The 24,118-nt window shown below is 45.9% G+C and overlaps 1 protein-coding gene across 1 annotated transcript in view; it reads right to left on the reverse strand.

Moving 5' to 3' along the window:
- Nucleotides 1-13,216: 13,216 nt before the first annotated feature.
- Camkmt (calmodulin-lysine N-methyltransferase) overlaps nt 13,217-24,118 on the reverse strand; it is a 399,762-nt gene continuing 388,860 nt past the window's right edge. Inside the window, exons 10-11 of the mRNA XM_057791968.1 lie at nt 19,381-19,512; nt 13,217-13,737 (exon numbers count right to left, since the gene is read on the reverse strand). Coding sequence (XP_057647951.1) covers nt 13,660-13,737; nt 19,381-19,512 — 210 coding nt within the window. The 3' untranslated portion in view covers nt 13,217-13,659. The remainder of the gene's footprint in view (nt 13,738-19,380; nt 19,513-24,118) is intronic.

The raw sequence follows: 24,118 nt of genomic DNA on the forward strand, positions 1-24,118 counted from the left end.
ATCAGGCCTCAAAACAAAGGCAACCTCGATCCTCGCTCTAGGGGTTGGGGATCCAGCTCAGTCGGAGTGCTTGCCTAGCCGGCCCAAAGCCCTGGGTTTGACCACGAACACCAGGTGGGGTAGCGCATGCCTATAACCCCAGAACTCTAGAGGTGGGGGGGGCATCCTCAGCTACAGAGTACAGAGTGGGTTTGAGGCTAGCCTGTGCTGTCTGAGACCCTGGTTTGTTTGTTTTTGTTTTGTTTTGTTTTAAAAAAAGTTTATTTTAAACCAGGCAGTGGTGGTGCATGCCTTTAATTCCAGCACTGGAGAGGCAGAGGCAGGCAGATCTCTGAGTTCAAGACCACCTGGGTTTACAGAGCGAGTTCCAGGACAACCACGGCTACACAGAGAAACCCTGCCTCAAAAATAAATAAATAAATAAATAAATAAATAAATAAATAAGAAAATTAAAAAAAAATAAGCTGATTTAGGAAAGAGCCACCTGGGCCACACAATCGTTGACTACTTGGAGTTCTGGGGGAACAGAAGGAAAGTATAGCCAAAGGTCCTTCCTGAGCAGTGTGTGTGTGTGTGTGTGCTTGCACATGCACTGAGTCTGTGACAGTGAATGAAGGTCTGGTACTCTGCTTGAGAAAGCAGTCTTCCTTCCCCGCCCATCTGTGTATGGTTAGATCAAGTTGTACCCGGAGATGGGGCAGTGCCTGGTGGCAGACTGTCTCACGGAGATGGGGAAGTACCTGGTGGCAGACTGTCTCACAGCCCCAGGTTTGGACCCCGTCTCACAGACAGTGTTCACTGCTTGTTTCAGTGGGCTTTCCAGCCGACCAATAGGGTGCAGGTTCACTTGGCTCAGATTCAGCCAGATACCTTCTTTCCTAGGTGGCCCTCCTCTGAGCCAAAGGACCACAGCCAGAGTAGCCAGGTTTTATTCTGTGCTCCACTGAATCGGCACAAGGTCAGACACGGTCACCCAACCCACCAGCCTCTCTCTGGTCACAGCATCCAGTTCTCTGAGCTCCAAGCGACTCAGGATCAGATCCTCAATGTCACTGGGTTATAGTTTGTGTTGCAGTGTGTATCTGCCTTCCTTCTGGGTCCTTCCCATGTTTACCTAAAGTTTGGGGTCCTTGGAATTGGCCCTCTTTAGCCAATGGGATCTCTGAAGACAGGTTTTTAGGGTTGCCATGGTGGTGATGGGCGGGGGCTCTGATGTTTCCATCAGTTTTTGAATACAGTTTAGGAAAGAGTGTCGAGTATGCCCCTCTGGTTGCCCTGACCATAACCTGCTGTGGATACAGTGTCTCCCACAAGCCAGGTATTAGCATGCCTCAGTGGCTTGGGAAGAGTCCTGTCCTCATCCGGTAAGCACTCTGGAGTTCAGGAATCCAGGGTCAGTCCAGCCTTTGGCACTCAGGGAACTTTGCTTCCACGTGTACCTCTGCCAGCCCAGAAACATAGACACACTGATGCCCAAACTCCTCCTGACAAAGCCTGGTTGGTCTCTGCCAAGTGCAAGCTTCTTTCTCACGCTCCCAGCCTCCGCCAGTTGTGTCCTCCTCTCGTCAGTCAACCACATAAACATTAGAGGATGCCATCCCTCTTGAGAGCCCCCAGGGACTTCCATTCCAAATAAAAATCCAGCTTCCCTTCCATGGGCCTGCAAGATCCTGTATCCTCCTCACGCCACGCTCCTTCCTCGCACCATGGTCCTTCCTCACGCCATCCTCCTTCCCCACCAAAAGACTACCTGCTTAGACAGGGCTTCCTAACCTTGCACCACAAGTCACGTCCCTAAGGATCGGCTCGCTACTGATTGTCCTCACTGAGCCCACCTAACACACACTGGTTTTGTTGTTGTTGTTGTTGAAGAATGAGTGATTTCTCCTCTACTACTGGACTGGAGCTTGTAGCGATCCTGGCTGCATCTGTCACGTCCCCTGCTCTCCCTGAGTCACGCCATGTCTGTGGGATGACTGAATGCGTGGCTCTTTTCAGGATCCTCTGGGAGAGAAATCACTGTTTTTAACTGCTGAGCTATCTCTTCACCTTTCTAAAAATACTTTTTTTTATGAATTTTTTTGAGGATTTCATACAATTTGTTTTGATCATCCTCCCTCCTTAATTCTTCCCCTCTATAACTTCATTCCCAACAACAGAAATTATTTTTTTAATGTGTATAAGGGTTCCGTCTGCATGTGTGCAGGTGTGTGCAGTGCCCCAGAAGGCCAGAACAGGATATCAGATCTCTGGAACTAGAGTTATAGACAGTTGAGAGTTGCTATCTGGGTACTAAGAATTGAACCTGGGTCCTCTGGTAGAGCAGTCAGTATTCTTAACCACAGGAAACTTCTCCAGCTCCCCAACTTAAAAAATAAAAAAACAAACGAACACCATACCGAGTCCCATTTGTGCTCATATACTCGTGAAGCATGGTCTACCTACCAGGGGCCCTTACAAAAACAATTGCCTTTTCCTCCCTCAAAAGTCATCAACTACCAATAGTCTAGTCAGGAGTGAGGAACTGCGAGCATCTCCTTCCGCTGTAGGACGCTGACTAGCTTAATCTTGTACAGGTCTTGTGCAGGCGACCTCAGCTGCCATGAATCTGAGTGCAGCGGTCCTGTGCAGAAGATACTGTTTCCTTCCTGCTCCCCTGCCCTTCTTCTGGCTCTTACAATCATGCTACCCTCTTCTGCCATGGTCCCTAAGACTCTGGAGCTTTTCCGGGGGAGCGTATTTGAGGCCATGCTCTACTAAACTGTAAGCATGGTGTGGGAGGGACCTACAGCTGTCTTATTCCTAGACCCCCGTGTAGCTGCATGCACAAGAGAATAGGCATGGACTCCAGCCAGCCCCAGCCTGCCACAGCGACCTCTCTGAGAGCATAAGCAGATCTGAGGCTTCGGGACATGAAGACCCTGTTTCCATGAGCCACCATCTTGCCCATGGTAAGGAAGTGCAAGTGGCAGAGCATCTCCAGCCCTGGCTTGTCCTCTGCTTAGTCCAGGCCTTGCAATCCAGATTGGAGAGGACAGAGCAGGCCTTGAGGGTTGTAGGGCCCATGAGTCTACCCCTGTTCCCGGGTTTCTGGTCAGCCAGCTAAAACATCCTGCTTGTTCCTGTGCTCCCTCTGCCCCGCCTGGTAATAGCTATAGGCCATTGTTGACTCCACCTTGGGCGTGGTAATTTCCCACCTGCCTGTGGAGGGTATTTCATGGTGCAGCAGCTAGATAGTTAAGGTTTTCCCTAAGTTTGAATAAATGGCATTTGGCTGGCCTCCTTTCAAATGACCCAGGTCTCTTGTGTGTTCTTTCAGTCTCCAGGCCCTTGCCCGGCTCGCCTACAGTACAGTGGCATGTGAACTGTACTGAGTATAATGCAGACACAGGCGTTACAGAGGCTGGAATGGGAAGAGGCCAAAGGACCTGAATTTCCACAGCAGGGAACTCAGATTTTCACTGATCCACCATATTTTCACCTTAAGTTTTATTTACTACGTTATTATTTTGGTTTGGGTTTGATTTTTGAGACAGAGTTTCTCTGTGTAACAGTCCTGGCTGTCCTGGAACTCGATTTGTAGACCAGGCTGTCCTCAAACTCATAGAGATCTGCCTGCCTCTGCTTCCTGAGTGCTAGGATCAAACGCATGCGCCATTACAACTGGCTTTGGACTCTCCCCTTCTAGCGTGTTTTCTAGCGGCATTCAGAGTGACCTTTGACAAGTGGACATTTGGGGCTGGAGGTGTGGCTGAGTGGTAGAGCACCTGGCTCAAGATCCTGGGTTCAATCTCCTTGCCTATTCACATCCTTCGGAGGCCGAGCCACACTGACTTTCTTACCCTCCCTCAGAACCAGCCTCTGGGTTCCTCATGTGCACTCAGTTCCCTACCGTTGTCCTTTGCATGACTGCCAAGCCCCCATCCAGGAGGTTTTCATCAACCATTCTGTTTGAGGTTGGGCCCCTCTCTGGTCATCCCTACCAACTGGACCTTACCTGTTCTTCATTGGCTTTATTGCAATGCATAATTATTGTATACTGCACTGGCATGTTTGTATGAAGTTACTTGGGGAGAGTCATTTTGCCTTTCTCACTAGGCCCCATATGTAATAAGAGTCTTTGGGTTCCCTTTTAGATCTTGGACCTGTGCCATAGTGCCCAGCACACAGTGGGAATAAGCAGATGAAGATGGAGAAGCTCAGGTGCAATCCTCCTGGTTCTGCTACAGTGAGATCCAAGAGTGCTCCCCAGCCTTCAGCATGGGGGAGAGAAGGTGACACTCTGAACAGTACTTATGAGTTATTCTCTTGGGGCAAGCTAACGCCTGGCAGCATCTTGACGGCACCAGAGACTAATTCCCCAAGGAGCCCCAAATCTCTGGCACTAGCAGGAGGTTTTATTATTTTTTTTTATCTTGACTATTTCAGAAGTCAGCCTGAAATGAGACTTCAAAGTATTTCATTCATTGCCCTTCCGTTCCAGAAGAGAAAACAGATGCTCCAGAAAGCTTGCCTAGAATGAACAGTTTGCTACCGACCTTAGTGTGTCCCTTTCTTTTTCTCATCTTCTCTTGAGTCTTTTTCTTCCAACAGCTTCAGAGCCATTTGCTTCTTTAATTTAGGCTTGTTTCTAAAGGTGAGGACTGTGGTATCTACTTCCTTTTGGGGGGTTTTCTGAATGCAATTCAACCCATTTAGGCTAAGCGTAGCAAAATCTACAGTTACAGCTGCTGGAACATCTCTTGGAGAGACTAGAGTAACTGATTGTGATAGTTATCTATGGCTGTGTAACAAACTAGCCCTCCCAGCCGAGTTGCTGGAAAATACCACTCTAAGTTCCAGATGTTGTGAGGAGGCAGATTTGATTGATCCCAGTTGCTCTGCTTGCTCCCTTTGCTCTCCCACTCATCTTGTCAACAGCTAGGTCCTGCCAGGCCTGTGTGCTCATGGACATCATTGCTTGTTGGCGGATAGTGTGTCAACTGGGCCACAAATCTTCAGAGAGTGACAAGACACTGTAAGCATTCTCACATGGTAATATAACAGGTCCCCAGATCTTAGCACAAGTGACGCCATTTTGGAAGTACCATTCAGGTCATAAAACTCAGCACGTAGAGAGTGCCACCTGCCAAAATGGAAAAACAAAAAAAGACCTAATCCATCAAATTCTACGGTTCTTGGAAAGTCTCTAAATGTATGAACCTTGCTTTTTTGGCTTCTGTAGTTTCACTGTTGGCTAACTGAAGTATGGTCAACCCAGGGTATGGTTTTTGTGCTTAAAAGCTCGCCCTGAGAAAGGCTCAGGGCTACACTGAGATCCCAACCACCTAGAGTAGTCACCAGCTGGCTAATAATGACTTTCTATTGGCTTACACGCATAGTCTTCTCTGGTAGACGGCCCACAACAGTAGCTGGGTTCCAGAAGCATGAAGAGATGGCAAACCCATGTGCAAGCGATTTTCAAGCCCTGATTGTTCTAATATTCACTAATGCCTCCTTGGCCCAAGCAAGCAAGATTCTGAATGGAGGGACAAAATGAACATCATTTTCTTGGTTGGATGAGTTAGACATTATTGGTGCCTTTTCCCTGCCAGGCTACCACAAATCCAGGGCTGGACAGATCCCTTCAGAGCCCTACTTCTGTATGCTGTGAAGAACACTGCAACTGTCCTTTGATACAGCTCATCTACTGGGGTGCTAAGCAGGCCAGAGAAGCGAGTACCTTGCCGTGAGATGGGGTCCAAGAAGCTGCAAGCTAGAGACCCTGAAATTCCTCACCCCATCAGTCCCAGTACTGGTTTGAAGGGGAAATCGGCTGGACAGAGAAGCAAGACCTGCAAAGAGCCGGAAGTGCAAGCTGCTTCATTTCTCTCCCTCTGCATCAGGGTGTGCTGCTGGAGAGAGAGCGAGGAGAGATGGGTCAAAGCAGGACTGGTCAGGGCTGCAGCCTCTGCTCCTAAAAATAAAGCCTGTGGAGGAAGTGAAGGCTAATGCACCTGGAGGTGGAGCCACAGGTCAGGTGGGCAAAGCTTTTAAGTGCACTCTTCTGTGGTCCTCAGTGGGGGATGGCCTGGTGACATTCCCCAAAGCTCAAGGAGAGCGCCACCTCGAGCAGGCCGGTTGCAATCAAGACAGCGGTGGCCCGAACAGCCTTTTCTCAGGTCAAGCCTCTAAATTCTCATTTTGAGAGATTTGGAGCAACAAAACAGAGGCTTGAACGAAGCAGAGTCCTTGTTCTGGAAGGCAGAGGTGACTTTGCACACAGTGACCCAGTATTTTTCAGACTCCCTCAGCCCAGTTATCACCATAAACCCGGCCTAGGTTCGCGAGGTGACGGTGCCCACAGAGAAGGCAAAGGGGCTCTGAGCCCTACACGGAGGCGTTGCCAAGAGGCTTGGGGGTGGGGGACGCAGCCCGAAGGGCTTTTCCTTGTGGCTCCAGACAAATTAAAAACCTCCTTACCAGCCATTCACTCGGAGGAGGCCTCTTCCTTGCTCCGCAGGGGGCCACTGTGTTGCAGGGGATCTGGTGGTGGTGGGGGCGGCTGGGCCTCCCGGGGTTGGCGAGGAGGGGGAGCCTCAAGAATGGAAAGGGGCCCTACCAAAGGAGATTGGCAGGCAGGGAGTGGGGGCAAAGTGCAGCCAGGTCACTGGGGAAAAAAATCGCCAAGTAAGGGAGTGAGGGAAAGTTCCACTTCCAGCCTCTTTATGGAAGAGGCCTGAGCAGAGAGAGGCGGGAGAACCCCAAGGAAACAGAAAAGGAAGTGGTACGATGCAGAGCTCAGAACGAGGATTTTTAGGGTGCGTAGACAGGCCAAGGCGGCGCCTCCTCCATCGGGATCCCCATTCCAAGACCTGGAAGCACATCTGCCCAGCGACTCCCGAAGAGGGGGAGCAAAATGCCCTATTAAGGGTGGGACGAATTGATTTTCCAAAGAAGCACGGCACCATTTCCTCCCAATGCCCTCTCTAGGCCTCCTTAATCTGCCCCGGAGGCAGCAGGTGACCTCTGCGCAGGCCCCCGAGGAGCCTTTGTTCCCAGCCTTCTGCGCCCGCCCGCCGCCGCCTGCACCTGCGCAGCCGGGACTCGGGTCCACCGTCGGCCGCAGGCTCGTGGGGTGCACCGGGCATACCTTCATACCCCGAAAGCCACTGCTTCTCCGCCTTTTTGCTCAGGGCTCGACAGTCACTAATGGTTCCACTCTGACAGCGGTGGAAACCTACTCCCAAGAGGGATGTGGATAGTGTACCCCGCAAACTTCATCTGGAAAGACCATTTTGGGAGGGAGACTAGAGGCTCTGTCCTTTTGGGCCCTTGGTCCCCAGATGCGCCCTGCTGACTTTTAATCCAATCCCTCTGAGGTTTGCTAATTTAATTGTGTAATGGGCACACCTGAGACATTCCCTTCCCTCTCATTAGGACATTTCTTAGCTAAAACGGAAGACAAATGAGAATGTTAACACTGGGGATTCACTGAAAGCCTTTTGCCATCGTTAGAACATCTGAGCAGGCAGAAAAAAACAGAACGGAGGGGGTGGCGGGCCCTCTAAGTTGGGAGACAGGCAAGGAGATCTCAAGTTCTTGCTAAGTGAGCCCGAGGTAGGCATTTAGCCTTCGTACATTAAATACCTCGTTTTTTAAGGAGTGGGTCTCCAAACATTTATTATTCATTGTAGCAGGACAGCCGGTAAGCCACGGTGTGGAAACTAAAAGACTTCCCGTGCTAAGGGTTAATGAAAGTGTAATTTGAATCATGAAATCTTTATGTGTCCGCTCAATTTACACCGAAGGCTTATTAAAGATGCGGTTGGTACCAGGCGCTGCTGGTGACGTCACAACGGACATTTAAATGGGCGGGGCCAGGCCTCTCTGCATGTAATCCTTTAAAAATATAAAAGCCTTCCTCTTCCCTGCTCTGTCCCTCCAGCTGTAACAACTTCACCAACTGTCTAGGTTCCACCCCGAGGATTTCACAGAGAGAACCCGTTAGAGGGAATCAGGAAGCAGAGAAAAGGTCACAAATAAGCCTCAGGAACAATGAAAGCTTTTCTCTATGCAGCAGTAGGAGAGTTGCTAGAAAAACGGGAAAGGTATTAATCAGAAGTGGCTATAAATCCTCTGGAGTTTTGCTCTTATAAAACTCCTCAGAAAAAGTCTTGAAGGAAATGCAGGTCAAAGCCCAAAAAAGCTCTTGATCAGAGAGATTGCTGGAGGAAAATCTTCCCAGACGGCGTTTAATAGGCAGCAATCACCCCAGGAGTGGGGAAGCCAAGTACGCTTGAAACATGGTTGCAATTCCTAATAGGTCTTGTCACACTTAAGGCGCTGCAAGCTCCATCCAACGACCAGCTGAAGCTAGCTGGCGATTCATAAAGCCAACAGTTTAAAGTTTATTATGATGAAAGCCCTTAATGACAGCCATCGCTAGGGGCCCATCATTTATGAAGCTGGGTTGAGTATTAGACATGTAGCATGACCACCAATTTTATGTCACAATTGCTACCATAAAATGACCTTTGGTGATTTTTGCTGCATGTGGTGGACAGCTCTTCCTTCACATTAGTGCTCTGTGGCTTTCTTTGCAGACTATTATGCTGTCTAAAGCTTATTTGGCACTGTCGTGAGCCTCAACCCTGGTTATTACCCCGAAGGCCTGTCTTAAAAAAAAAAAAAAAAAAAAAAAAAGCACGCAACTCATGCTCTATTACGCCACTCCAATAATTTGCAGTTCTTACCAGTCTTGGGTCGTGTAATATTTTAATGCAAATATGCTTTACCATTACATTTTATTTATCTTCCAAGTTTCCCATGTGTGCTGCTGGCTAGTGAAACATTCTCTTGTAGTTCCCTGAAATCAGTCTCATTCCCTGGTCAAGTCTGCTACTGACTGGGTCCTGTTTATTCTGACCGATTAAAACAGTGCCAGAAGGAAAACAAAAGGTTAATTAAACTCGAAGGGTTTTTTTTTTTAATCCCACGTGTGACGAGCCCACCCCAAGCAAAACCACCAGTTCTTATTTCCCTGCATCCAAGCCCAATGCAAATTTACATCTGAGTAACATTATTTAATTAGGCTTCCATTTGTCACCCTGCTTTGTATAGTTAGAGAGTGTTTGAATACATGGCCACTTTACCGCTCCTATGTAAACTGCTGTGGAGAAAGTGGCCTGTCCATGCTACCTTTAAATTGTGTATATAATTTTATAAATGATATAAAATCTGCTTCTAGTCTCTGGGGGTAAAAAAAAAAGAGCTACAAGCATGGCACACTGCAATTTTGGAAGGATTTAAAATATGTGATTTCTGCTGGTACCTACTGTATTGGGTTTTATATAAAGCTTTTTCAATAAGGTAAATTGTTACATGACAAACTCATCTTCCACCATTATCATCCGCTGTTTGTGTTTAACAACAGGAGTCCCGCTCTAACAAAACTGTTGTAATGGCTGCACAAATTACTCAGCTGAAAGCTTTCCGCCAAACAAAACAGTATTAATCAGCAGTTCTTAGGAAGGTGCTAATTAAAAACAATTTTCTTTCTCAGTTTGCAACACTAAAACCATCTTCACTTGCACACTTTCCACTCTGCAGCTACTGTATTTGCTCACACTTCAGGCCCTCCATTAACTATTGAATCTCCTATTAGCCGTTTTATTACATTTCTGTTTACAAGCTTGTTGACATTTGGAAAGTCACATTATAATCTGTTTTATCTATTAAAAAATGTATTAATTGAAAAGTCAGGGAGACAAAAAAAATATAGACAAATACAGGTTCCAAATGCACAGACTTCCTCAGCAGGATACACAGCCTTCAGCCACAGCCAGGGCAGCAGGCAGTCTGGATAAAACGGAATCTGAGAATTCAAAGTGGCCTCTCAGGCCTGATGCTTGGTCAGATATCTGTGGGCTGGGCTCCTTACTAATTTGGAAATAGTCCTCTCAGGAAAACAGGTTTGTTCTGACTAAAGTCAGTCTGCCTTTCAAACCACGCTTTTTCTGCAAGACATAGTCAATGTGATTATGATATTTCTGCAGTCCAAAGACAGGACAATTAGGTCCATGGAGGAGAATGTTAGATCCAGGACCTGGCCCAGCCGGCCTGGTCATCCCAGCAAGTGTGTGGTACCTATGCATGTGTTCTGTGGGACTCTATTGACCATGTGGGCATCTTGCCCCTCCCCCAAAGTCCAATGAAAGGCATTGCCAGACAGTGTTTCCCAATTGTCTGGCATTGATCAGAACCAAATCAAGTGCTGACTAAGCACAAAGCCAAAATTCTATAAAAGCTGAGTTGAAGGAAGGAGACAACCCATTCTTATCAAAACAAAAACAACAGTATACATTCCTGAGGAAAAGGTGCCATTTACTTTGGTAGTGGGGAGAAGGAAAAAAAAAAAAAACAGCTCCCACATCTCACCAATTGCATTAACCAAGTTTTTCAACTGGCAGGGCACTTAACTAGTTAGGACAGACACCTGGCTGCTGGAACCAGCCTCCAGAAAGGTCACTAATCCCTCCTTTCGCTCAGTTAACTGCTGGAGCCCCCAAACTGATTCAACAGGTATGCAGTGGTAAATTCAGCCTAGACGAAAGCCAAAGGGAAAATCAGCAAGGGGCGGGCAGCTCTTCTCTGAAAACACCCGAGGAACCAGCCAGAAAAGCTTTTATGGCCCCGACAAGTTTTCTGCTGAATACTGAGCACCTAAATTACTCTTCCCTAATGGAAGTTACATTTTCATGCTCAGTCAAAAAGCCAACAAAATACACAATTTATACAAAATAGCAGCAACCTCGAAGGTAGTCTTTCTGAGCACTTTTATCCCAATTCACTGCATATGTCTTGCTGTAAAATAAAATATATTTCTCATAACCAACTTGGACGTGGCTGTTCATAGCACTGTGTCACAGCTGCCCGTGGACAGCATTAGGTGCGTTCTTACACCCGTATCTACAAAAGAAAGTCAGGAGTTTTATCAGAAAAAAAATTTAAAAATCTATAAAAAAAAGAATATAAAAGTCTTAACATTGGTTTTCAACATCTTTTATTGTAGTACGTGTGTGTTGTCACAATGTGCATGTGTATGTCAGAGGACAGCTTTTAGAAGACTTTTTTTTCTTCCATCTGGGTCTTGGAGATTGGATTTAGGTAGTCTGGCTTGGCTGTAAGCACCTGCTAAGCCATGTCACTGGCCCAGAATATCCTAATTCTTATGATATCCCAGGAAGGTGGCTTCTTTTGGAAACAAACACATACATAAATTATGAAGACAGTTGTAGAATGGGCCACTTCTGTTGCAACTACATAATCTAATGCTCATGCATAGAAATAATCATACATTCACGAGGAAATAGAAATGGATAAACTTTTTAGAGTTGTCTTATTTCCCTTCTCAATATCTGCATTCTATTAAAATGGGAAGTTGATTAAAAACACTTTTCATGTAGTCAGTTACAGAACATCAGTTTCTTATAAACTTCGAGAGAGCCCAGCGCAAGGCTACTGTCAGGTAAGGATTCCATAAAGAATGTATCTATGAAATCTCGAGCATGTGGAGGAAGACCTAGAGGTTATAAGCACACTGTGATTATACATTCTTCTCTGAGTATCTCTTAGTAGGAATAGCTCAGTTTTTATACACTGTTCTCAGATATTTCTAGAAAACACACCACTAGTTTGATTTAAACAAGTAGAAAAAAGTACAGCTTCTCCCAAGGAACTGAGTACTGCATTTGTATATCTGCCACACACAAATGCAAATTGAATTTCTGCCAGTTTTTGTAGTTTTCTGATTGAAAAGAAAAGAAATATTTTCATGATCCTGCTGTTCTATACTTAAAAAAAAAACGGGGGGGGGGGTGTTAGATCGTCATAGGTGCCACTGGAGAGAGGCCCTTTGTCTGGCAGATTTAGTACGGGCTTTACCTAAGAAATAATGCTCCCTGAATTTTCATCAGTATGAGTGGAATGACTCATGTTGCTTTTTAAAACCATCCCAAATTCTAATTTTTTAAACAAGAAAATATGAAGCCAGTGTGCAACCCATACAGTCAGCAAAGGAGAGCTGCCGCCAGCTGAACTACTCAGCTAAATGGTTGGTTTGCATTGCCCTGGTCTTTATCTAGCATTGAGAATAGACTGCTGTTTTATCCAAAGAGGAATAAATTGCTGTTATTGTGATGTTAGCCCATCACTTGGCATTGCAATTCAAGTTTTTGTGAGAAAGAAATGTATGATCTAACTGCAACTTGACCTGTGCCTTCCGAGATCCGTCTAGGTGCTCTAATGGAGCAGAAAGAAAGGCGAATCCAGGGACATGCAAACTGACAGTAAGATTTTTGTTTGATGATAGAAATGGGTAGAGAAGACATTTGAGAGTCGCTATTTTTATAACATCTAAATTTGCTTAACATGCAAAAAGATGAGCCTCCCAAGAACCCCCTACCCCACCTATCACTGTAATTGTATCACACCGAATATACACTTTCCTTCTGCTAAAGATACGAGGACACACAGCTAACCCACCTAATGACATTCCTGCCAAAGTGGGCACAGATGACTCCTTGCAGATAAATATCTGAATTTCCACAAAAGGCATTACAGCACCTCCATGTGAGCACCAAGCAGGCCAGGCTGGGGTCCCTTCAGAAAGACATCATCCTGGGTAGCGTCCACTAAATGTTTACTACACTCTCCAGGCTCAGAAACTAACAATATATACTTATTTTAAATAAGATAATTATGTGATTGAGTTTTGCTTTTTTTCCCCCTTCAAACCACCCCCTCCCCCGGTTGCAATCTAGTTTATCCACCATTAATTCAAAATTTCTCTGAAAGAGACCTATTTTGAAAGAGGCCCGGAGAACAGCAGCAGTTAAGATTTAAGCCAGGATAAAGGCTCACTTTTCATTCATAGTCAAAGCCTAAATGTGCTCTTCTTGTACCTAAACAGATAATAAGCACTCCGCACACTCCCCCTCCTTGACACGGCACACTGAGACTAATCACACATAATTGGGGAGGAGGAGCAGAGGGCTGGCCACGCTATTGTGTCCAGAGGACAAACGGTCAGTTTATGAGGCTTTGGGCTGATGTAGTCATTTCTTATACATCTATAGGGGAAAAAACCCATCTTGTTTGAAAAGAAAAAATAATGAGAGACAGAGAGAGAGAGAGCAAAAGATGACAGATTGAAACGATTAACTGGGACATCAGAAAGAGATGGAGTTTATTTATTTATTTAACCAGAAAAGAAAGGTGATGTTTTCTGTATTTACAGATAGACTACCATTACCAAACAGAACAAAGACAATAAAAAAATAATGGGGGTGGGGAGAGGGAGATGGGAATCATCAAAAGAAATTCTGCTTTAGAGAGAAAAATATTTAGACTGCTCACAAGATCTCAGACAGGCTGCTGACATAGAAAAACACTCAAAGGTTGGGGGTGAAAAGCAACAAGCTGACCGCAGGCAGGGAAGGTGAGAGAGCTGGGGAGGGCCACCTAAGAGTGATGTGTGCCAGGATGTGTGGAGTAACAGAACCAAGATGTGGAATGTGGAAAGGTGGGTGCGGTCCTGAGTCTCGGGGGACCCGTGGTAGACTTCTCTTCTTGTGAAAATCATTTCCCCGTGCATCTGATTTTTTTTTCCTCTGTCTTCTATGCCATTTTGGTTAAAATAAGCAGAAGGGGGTAATGGAGGTTTTCTTCATATAAGTCCGAGTTTTCTTTTTTCAACTGAAAGTAATAGAAACACAAAGTAAAAAGAGTCAAGCGTGAAATTTTTATGAATTGATATCAATATTAATTTTAACCTAAATACATAATTCTGGAAAAATTAATCATATAAGAGCAACTCAACATAGATGTCGGTAGTACCGACACGGTGATGATATTAAAACAGGGATCTGAGGGTTTGTTTTGTTTTAGGCAAGGATTAAGTGGTGTTTTTATAAGTACCAAACTGCACCATGCCTGAGGGAAAGCTGAGCTACCTTCATCTTTCCCAGAACAGCATTGAGCATGTCTCTCAGTCAGCCTGGTTCTTGCTGCCCTAATCAGTGCTGCACCAACCACTCAAGGCAGGCAGGAATGTTGGATGAGTTGAGACCATGACAACATCCGGGCATTTCAAAGGCTGTCTAGGTCCTCCTTGCGGGTGATAGCTGCAATGAGGAACTCCGGACACCACCCCCACTTCCAGGAACATATTCCAACAGAACACCAGTGCTTGGTGGTGCTAAGATGACTTTCTGAAGACTTGTGATATGATTTTAAATTCCAACCAGTCTTCATAGCTAAGCTCACATTCTGGAAGATGTCGGGGAGGAGACTTTATCCCCCTCATTTGGCCACAATGAATTTGGTCACATTTATATTTGTTCTAGCAAATAGTAGTTTTTTTTTTCTTTCTTTCTTTCTTTCTTTCTTTCTTTCTTTCTTATCATTTGTTTGTTTGTTTGTTTTTGTTTTTTGAGACAGGGTTTCTCTGTGTAGCCCTGGCTGTCCTGGAACTTGCTCTGTAGATCAGGCTGGCCTTGACTCAGAGATCCACCTGCCTCTGTCTCCCGAGTCCCAGGATCAAAGGTGTGTGTTGTGTCACACATCTGGCTAGTCTGTTACACAATAGATTATGAATTGGTATTTCTTTAATTTCTGAAGATCAGTCTTTCTTTTCACTCTACTGGACAGCAATTCTTTCACTGCCTCAATGAGTCAGCACTACCTACCTACTCTAGAACGTCTCATGAATGGTTCCACTATTGTATCTGCTGGATTGGCCTGTTAGGGATGTGCTCACCTGCATCTCTCTTCTAAATCCTATTCCAAAATGGTGACAAGTCTTCACCATTAAGAACAAGAGCCTCCCTTCTCCGCGGGGACCTAAAGCCAGTTTCACCCCCTCCCTAAGCTGCTTTGCTAAGAACAGGTGGGGCGTGGCTACTGATGGCTCACAAACGACTAGCTGTCTACTTGGAATGGAACTTGAAGAATCCGTTATTCCCCAAGTATCAACAGGGTTCATCACTCTCTGGACTGGTCATCACTATCATTATCAGAGTGCATGAAACTGGCTTCACTGACTCCCCTGTCCATGTCCGCTCACTGTACACACCTCAGCCATGCATCGCCCTAGCAACAGAAACAGCGCATTGAAACATTTCATGGAGTGGAGAGGGGGCCATGATAGCTAAGTCTTTCCTCAGGGACCGGGGATAAGGGAAAGCTGAGTACTCTGAGCAAGTTAGCTGACCTACTCACTGACAAGGTTCTAATACACACAGCCTCAAACGATCTCTTTACAAAATCCCTGAGGTAACATATGGGATAAATAATTCTTCTGTAAATATGGTCTAAGAATCACTTTTAACTTGAATTCTGTGCTGACCTCTGGAGGCCAAAGCAGAGGTTTGGCTGCAGGAAGGGGCCAGCCTGGTCCTTCTTCTGAGCCTTTCTGAAAATTGAGGGTGGCGGGGGGGGGGGGGGACTCTCCACTTCACAAACAGTACTGTGACACCCACCTAGTTATCTCGGGACCAAGCAAATCTGTGACAGGAGAGTCCTTGAACACACACAAAGCTGTTGGGAAATACTGGCTTGGATGGGGGCAGTATTGCAAGGCTTAAGAATAATTCCATTTACCTAAGCTGCACTTCTTTGCTCAATTAATAATTATAATTTTAAAGAGTAAGAAAGCACCTTGAAAAAGAAAAGAACAAAAAACAAATTGTAATGAAAACAATTTTTCAATTTCATAGGTTAAAGCAGGGTCTTTGAGGACTGCACTGAATTATAGAGCTGGTATTAGCAGCATTGTGCTATACTTCATAATTGGATGTAACACACTCAGCTTTACTACAGCGGGAACAGCAGCGGGAGTGGAGTTCAAACTGTTTACCCTTTACCGTATCCACAATTATCAACAGCACACCACACAGATTACAAGCACCAGCCACTTGTGAATAGATAAACAGAAGTGCAATATGGCCGTGCATTTCACACAATGTACTGACTTCCCGGCTCAAGCCCATTCTCTCCTCTCTCTCTCTCTCTCTCTCTCTCTCTCTCTCTCTCTCTCTCTCTCTCTCTCTCTCTCTCTCTCTCTCTCTCTCTCTCCTCCCCCAGCCCCACCCGGGCTAAGTACAAAAATGTAGAGAAGAAAATCTCCAGTGGATTTTGCCAAAGTCCAAAAACAAAACCCAAACTCGTGGTTTATAATATTCTATGTGGAAAGAATATTCAAGCGGTTTCTTCAGTTAATTTCAGGCGAGCGCTCAGTCTAACCCGAGGCTCTCCCTGGCTAAGCCGCTGGCTACCTTAACAAGCTTGTATCTTAGAGGTTTGCACCACACCATGAGGTAGTATGTTAGAGTCTCAGACTGGAGGGACCAGGAAGGGACTGGGGAAGAGAGGGAAGGGTTTTATTTTATTTTATTTTCTCCTTCCTGTTGCCCGGACAAACAGAAAGGCACTATTGTAAAGCCTTACGCCACCTTTGGCTGCCTGGGTCCTGAGCGTGCCGGCTGCACGGTGTGGGCACGGTTTAACAAAAGCACGGGCAGAAAGTGCAGAATGGCACCGTTTTGATTACAGGCTTGCTTTTTAACGGAAATAAAATTTCACAGTTAACAATGAGAGGTGAAAAGTTTAAGAGGCAAAAGCTGTTCCTCCTGATCGCTGACTGTTAATCAGCTTCATGGGTGGTTGCCTAAATCTGTAGATTTTTTTTTTTTACCTTGCACTACTGCCAAGATTGTAACTAATTTTTTCCCCTGTTGAAATAGGAGGGGTGAAAAACTCGGCATAGAAGGCAGCTGTGTATGAGTGACGTGAGGCACTAATGCAGAGGGCAAAATTAAAATTCATGAATCTCTTCACAACCATTTGTGTAACAAGATTAAGACGGGACAGCGGAAAAGAGCGGCATTATCAGGCGTCTTACAGTCGTCCAGCTGCTTACGCTCTATTCCAACACAGTAGGGCTAAGAGGATAACAGGCAGCCCGAAGGGAAACGCTGCTCCTCCGATGGGGAGCAGGCGCGGCCCAGGGACGGTGGACTTTGGCCAGAGATGCAGAGGAAGAAAGCTGATTGTCGCTCAAGATGGAAAACTTTTAAGCCTTGGCTATTAGCGGGGCGGCCAACAAAAGCGGTCAGGGAGGAGGTTCCCGCAGCCGAGCCGGTCCTCAGCTTCCTGGAGCTGCGTGGAGGTGGCAGGGACAGGGTACTGCCATTGGCCTCAAGCCTGGGGCTGAAACTCCTGGGCTCGGTGAGCAGGACAGGGGCATCCCCCTACTCACTCCACCTGGCTCCTGGTGTGTGTGTGTGTGTGTGTGTGTGTGTGTGTGTGTGTGTGTGTGTTAGGGGTGTGTGAATCTGCTGAAAAGGGGGACACGGGATGTCAAACTGATAGAAACAGTTCTCATTAAACATACCCATACCCACACATACACACTTTGACGTAGGACTACATAGTATGTCCCCTGAGTTCCTCCTGAGTTCTATTTCCTGCGAACATCATTCATGCAGGTTCACCCACAGCCACAAGGAAGGCAGCACTATTTCTGAGCCCACTGTCAGCAAGGGGAGGGATTTGACTTGTAAGCAAACCTAAGGTCATTTAATTATTTAAAGAGATGTATTTATGTTTGGAACTGTTAGTCAGTCCGTGGTGACCTACCGAGTACTTCCTGGGTAGAGTACACAATACAGATGCCAGAAATGTGTTCTCAGGCTTTCTGAAGGAGCTGCGCTTAGCAGGGTAGGGTACAGTGCTGGAAATCAAAGGAAGAGGCTGCCAGCCCCTGGAGCCTGACACTCAAGTTCTAGACAAAGGAGAGGTGGCACTGAGGACCCAGTGCCTTGCTTGTCCCACCCTACTTCAGATGTTTCAGAGAGCAGACGAGGGGTCTCAGGGGACAATGGCAAACATCTCTGCTGGTGCAAAGACCCACACCTTCGATCTCCTGAACTGTCACTGAGAAACTAAAAGCGTCTGTTGTTCTAGGGAGCAAGCAGACATGACACCAGAGCAGCGTCAGCTGATCCCTGTCGTCCCAGCCTGACCCTGGAGAGAAGGCCATCTCAGTCCTTTGGTTGAAGGCACTCAAGAGGCTAGGAGAGACACTTTCCCCATCAGGTAACCCCTGAGAGCCATTCCTTTTGTTCTGGGGACAGGATGGGAGGGGCTCAGGAAGGCATCACTCTGGAGAAGCAGGTAAGGCATGAATAACTTGCCACTGGGTTCCAGTTTCCTGATTCTAAGCTGTGGGTCCCACTCCACCAGTGAGAGGAGATACCATTTAACTTTCAGTTCTCAAAGCACCATGCACTCCCACACCCCCGCCCATAGGCTAAATGGAGCCCTAGAGACACAAAGACTGGTAACCTATTTCAAGGAAGTGAGAATGAGGGTCCTTTCGCTTGTTGGGAAGATCCAATCTGTTTTGCACGTAAGTTTTCAGGAGCCAACACATTTTGACATTGTATCACTAGTCCTGGAGCAATAAAGAATGCTGTGCGCATTGTCCCTGGAGAAGATGAAGGTCAAGTTTCACTTTTCTGCAGTAGAGGCTTGTGAAAGCCTGGTGGGCCAGAGTCTTCCTCCCACCATGGGCAGATGAGCTCAGCAAAAAGACATGCCTGTAAAGCCCAGAATCACAGGAGAGACCCACCTCAGACTAGTCCCTGTGACAGGCACCAGCAAACGTGAGACTCCCAAAAACTTTTCCATGAAATACTTATCTCTTGGTGTCCTATATTGCCCTATGCCCATAAATAATAAAAAGGCTGATAACATTGCTTTATGTAAGCAGGCTTAGAAATCACTCTCAGATAAGTGCTTTTGACCTAAATCTTGTAGCGCCTCGTTCTGACATATAACCTTGCAACTGTGAAATTCTGTATGAGATTTAACAGTCTCAAACTGTCAACTGACCCAGCCACAAAGCAAGCCGAGATAAAGATTTACAGTCCAACATGATACAATTAGACATTCACCTTCTATTTATTTCAGTGCGGCTAAGCATTTAACCTACTTAAAAGCCGAAGGGTTTTTCATTAGAACACAAATGCATGTTTGTCATTCATGCGAAGCTGCTGCCTCCTCTTGCATCTTGCAAATTAGTCCATTATGAATGAAAAAGATTAGTTTGTTTCAGAGAAAGGGGTAAACAGGAATGGTTTCTGTAAAATCCTCCTAGACACGCAAAGATAAAAGACGGCTTTACCACACGAAATAATCAGATACAAGTAGCTGGTCGGAAGCGACACACCTAAGGAGTACTTTAATCAAATATTTGGGTTACCTGCCAAAAAGACCATGATCTCTTCAAAACGCAATGCGGATTAAAGTGTTATCTAGCACAAGCAGAAAACTAACCTTGGAGTGGAAGTTTGAAATGTGTTCATCATAATTTTCATGTCTTTGGAGCGAGAAACCAGCTTTTTCAGCTAGGCTGCAAAACTGGTTGAGTGTATTCCCTCGCCGTGGGGCGAATACCATTGCTTTTCCCTAGAACATCAAGAAAAGAAATTCACACAGTTTAAAACTGGAAGGCAACCAAACACAACAGACGTGAAGTCGAAGCAGTCCTCTCCTCTCAGGTACGGAAGCTTGACTGTTCTGGAGACATTTAAGAGGGATGGACACACAGGGAGAAGCATTTCAAGGGCAGATAAAGAAAAGAATATTCCACACTCAAATAGCCACGTTATATTGTATTATTTCCAAATAATATATATGTAACAAATGACATGTGACCAGGAGCTGCTGTTCTGGACAGTGTACCCTGTACAAGGTCTAAGGGTTTAAGTCATGGATATTAGAGTCGGGGTGGCTGCCATCATCTGTGCCCCCTTCATGCCTACCAACACAGCTCCACGCACATGGTAACAATGCCTATACACAGATCAGAGGTCATATAGATCAGTGGCCACCAAATGTTCTCACATTTCGGTCTTGTCCCTGGTCTTCTCTGTGACTTTCCTGGTCTGGAACAAGGTTCCAAAATGTAGGTTTCCATCTTGAGTGAAACCCCTAGAAGAGACCCTACTGGAACAGGACGACTCTACAGCCATCAGATGACAGTGGTGCCATGCGGGTAGGTGGCCATTTCCAAATGGTCGCATAATCTGAAGAAGACTATGGCCCTGGGGAGAACCCAAATAAAATGTCCACTGGACTTCAGAAGGCCAAGGTGACAAGACACTTCACAATGACCCTGTACTAATAACTGGATGCCCTGCGGGCTCTCCCTTCCCCTGAGCTGTACACACAATGACCAGGTTTCCAACTCTTATTTTCTCCCCATTAAACAAAAACAGATACCTACATGCTTCTATTAATCCCATGCTTAGAGCTCTCCTCCAAACGCCATGGCAGGCTCTGAGGGAATTATGAGATAGAGTCCAGTTCTGTTTTTTGGGCTGTTGTTTGTTTGTTTGAGGCAGAGTCATAGCAGTCCAGGCAAGCCCTGCTTTTGCGTTCCTCCTGCCTACACTTGCTGAGGGCTGTAGTTGCAGGCACAAGTGACCATGCCTGACTTATTCCAGGTTCTTATGACAGAAAGCCATCATCCATACCCACTGACATCTGTTGGTATGGGAGTGTGTGAGACAATGGGCTCGGCATTAACACACACGTCATCCCCTCTAGTCTCCAACCTATGAAAGGATCCTCAAGCACGTTTCACAGGGATGCTCAGAAAGTTGGAGAGTTGGCCAAGGGGACACCACCCAAATTTGACTAGAAGTTCACCATCCTGACTCCAACACGAACACCCTTTCTCTCTATTTCTTTGTCTCTTCATTAGCCACAGTGATGACAATGACAACGGCAGCTACCACTGTGTTAGCTGCTTCTCAATTCCCCCTAATCCCTTCGGCACTCTTTCCCACCACCCTGTAGATTAGACATTGCACCTTACAGATGAGTAAACCAGCAGTGGAGGGGTTGAAAACCAGGAGGAACCATGGGACGGAAAGAATCCTGGACTCAAACATGGATCCCCACTATCCAACAGCTGCGGCCTCATAGGACAGTCAGAACCACAGCATCCAGCTGAGAGCTGGAAGGCTGCTGGAGACAGTGTGGTCTGATCCCTGGATCCTGCACACAAGAACCTGTGGTCCACCCCCCACCCGCGGTCGACCTGCTGAGTTTGCTCATCCATCTAATACAACCGAGCTGCATGGCCTTTTTTTTTTTTTTTGTTGTTGTTGTTGTTGTTTTTCCTTCCAGCAAGCTGTGAGTCTCAAATGAAGAGAATGTAAAAATAATTTGAAAAGCAAGGCGATTCAGACATAAGATGGGGGGAAAAATCCATATTATTCAACCGTGCTATAAGAATCCTTACCCCACCCCGTCTACCTGCAAGAGAATGAATACATTGATACACTGCTCTGGACAGCAAGTGTGTGCTCACATTGTGTTTACACCGACATTTACACACAGGCACGTAATTACAGCGGCACCAGTCATGCCACTATACTCGGGGTTCTGTCAGCTTTTCCAATATTAATTGCTATTTTTAGGCAGTTTTCAAACTTAGCAGCAAAAATTCATTTTTATGTGAAACTAGATATAATACACGGTCTCAGCAGGAGAGCACGAGTCAGTCTATTTTTTAAGGAGAAAAAAAGGAGGGATTATGAGTCGGTCATTTCAGTCATTGCAAAGGGCTGGTTGCCAGTCTAGCGTTTTGGATAGTGGAAGTTGTTTGCCCTGCAAAGACTGTCATACAGTTAAAATCGAGGAGTTGATTTTTACAGCTATGATCTAAGCTACATATCATAGCGTTTCAGGGTGACAGGATTCTTGGCTGGGTTGATGCTTGCACTCACAAGGTGCGTGCTTCCCACATCACACTCACTAGTGGGTTGGGAGTGGGTGGGTAGGCTAAGGAGTGTTTTCTGACTAAACATCCTCCCTGGGCTTATGGCTCAGCTCACCATCCACTGCTAACAAACACATCCAGAACAGAAGCAAGCAGCCCCCCTTCCCCTTGCCAGCCTCTCCTCCATGCTGCAGCTGGAGTTCTCTTCTTAGCACTTATCATCACAGACACACGCTGCATCCTTGTTTGCCATTGCCTGTCTCCTCTGGATGGACCGTGTGCTCCATGACAACAGGGTCTTCTAAAGCTCTATGCACCGCACTTCCTCGGTGCCTAGTAGACAGTAGGAACTCGGTCAATATTTGTTGAGAGAATAAACTAAATCTAGATGCTAAATAATCTGCCCCCCCCAAAAGAAAACACTGGTCATGGAGAATTTGAAGGCCTCATTCTATTGCTTATTCTTTTGAAAAGATTTTCTCCAAGGTGTTTTTACGCAAACCAGCTCTTGGAAGTGATTGCAGAGGACACGCATCTGCCCAATCCAGCACCCGCAGAAAGAGCAAGAGGGAAAGTCATGTTGGTACAGAATTAGTTATGAGTTTTAAAGTGTCTTTAATTTTATTGAATATCAATACTTTGAGATGTGAATTAATGTTTTGGAGGGTGATAATATGCCACCCGTACATTCAAAGACATCTACAGAGCCCTATCAGGTTGGTCTCTGCACCTTGCCTCAGTGTCCCCAGGAGAGCAGGGCATGTTTGTACAACCAGACAGATATACCTTATAATTTAGCCTGCAAGGAAATCAAAACAAGAAACAATATAGATTTTTAAATTAGCAAATTACCTTAGAAAAATTATTTTCAATTTACCAAAGTGCAACTTTCTAAGCAATCAGTCTCAGAATCATTTTTAGAACTCAGAATGAACACTCAATTGAATGTAAAATTTGACTGATGGACAGAAATTCACAGGACTTCAGTTATGCCTGGAGAGATGAGTGAGACGTTCCAGTCCCCAACAAAGACACTGTTTACAGCATGAACTCCACTGCTGTTGCTTTGTGAGGCTGCTCCATGCTCAGGTGTTAAAGGGCACACATTTGCGGGAAAATAAGCGTGCTTCGGAGTAATTTAAGAAAGGAATGTGCCATACCATTGAAATGCCTTCACCTCCTCCCTCTTCCAGGTAACCAATTATTAAACACCAATGACATATTTAAGCTTGTGCTTATTTTTGGTTTGTTTACCTGGTTTCTGAGGTGTAGCCTTCGTCCACTTCTCCTGCCTCTCTCTGTCTCTGTCTCTGTCTCTGTCTCTCTCACTCACTCTCTCCTCCTCCTTTCCTGGCTTCTCTTCTCCTACTAGTTCTTTGTCAGTGGCTCCCTGGCTTCTGTCTACATATTCTTCATGTTCTGTATAATCCCAGGCATTTGTACTGAAGTCCTCAGCTTCAACTGTCATTTACCTGTCAATAATTTCCAAGTATATAATGGTCACATTCACCTTTGCGAAGGGGCCACACCCATCTTTCCAGGTGCCTCCTCATGTCTGCATGTGAGTATTCTGAAAATATCTTTAACCCGTGAAGTGGGGGGGGGGGGTAGCCCTTGGCTCCAAACCTTACCACACTCAGAGCACTAACCATCAAAGCCACTGCTCCGCCCCTCTCACATCTGTGCCCAGGGATGCAGAGTTGAGGACCTGTGTGTTGTACATTGCCACAACCATTCCCCGCTGGACACCTGCAATCAGAGCATCGTCCTTGTGTTCTTTACTTTTTTCCTTTCCTTACATGTTCCCTCTCCTCTCTTCTCCCCTTTCTTCGCAGAGTCTCACATAGCTGAAGTTCCCTTGTATTCACGTTCCAAAGTTCTGGGGTTACAGACATGTGCCAGTACACCTGGTAAGGTACTATCTTTCAAAGCCTCAACACCATGTCCCCCCCCACCACTTTCAAGTGTGTTCTGAACTGCCTGTGGGGGACCTGAAAGGTTAAGGGGAGACCAGGGCTGGGAGCACAGGGTTTTCATATCCTATTTAATGCTTTGTGGTTTCATTTCAGTGCTGGCTCTTGAACCCAGGGCTTTGTGAGTGGCGCGTGCTCCAGCAGTGAGGTACATACACCTTGACACCCTGACTTACGTTCATCGCTTTAACTGGGATGCCAGCCAGACACTTTGACCAAAGAGTCTTTCCAATTCAACAGGGTTTGGAGACTCCTAAGATGGGTCCTGACTTCTTGGGATGGCAGACAAAGCGCCATGTGACCCGACTCA

Source organism: Chionomys nivalis, chromosome 1 (assembly GCF_950005125.1).
Source record: "Chionomys nivalis chromosome 1, mChiNiv1.1, whole genome shotgun sequence".
NCBI classification, from domain to species: Eukaryota; Metazoa; Chordata; class Mammalia; order Rodentia; family Cricetidae; genus Chionomys; species Chionomys nivalis.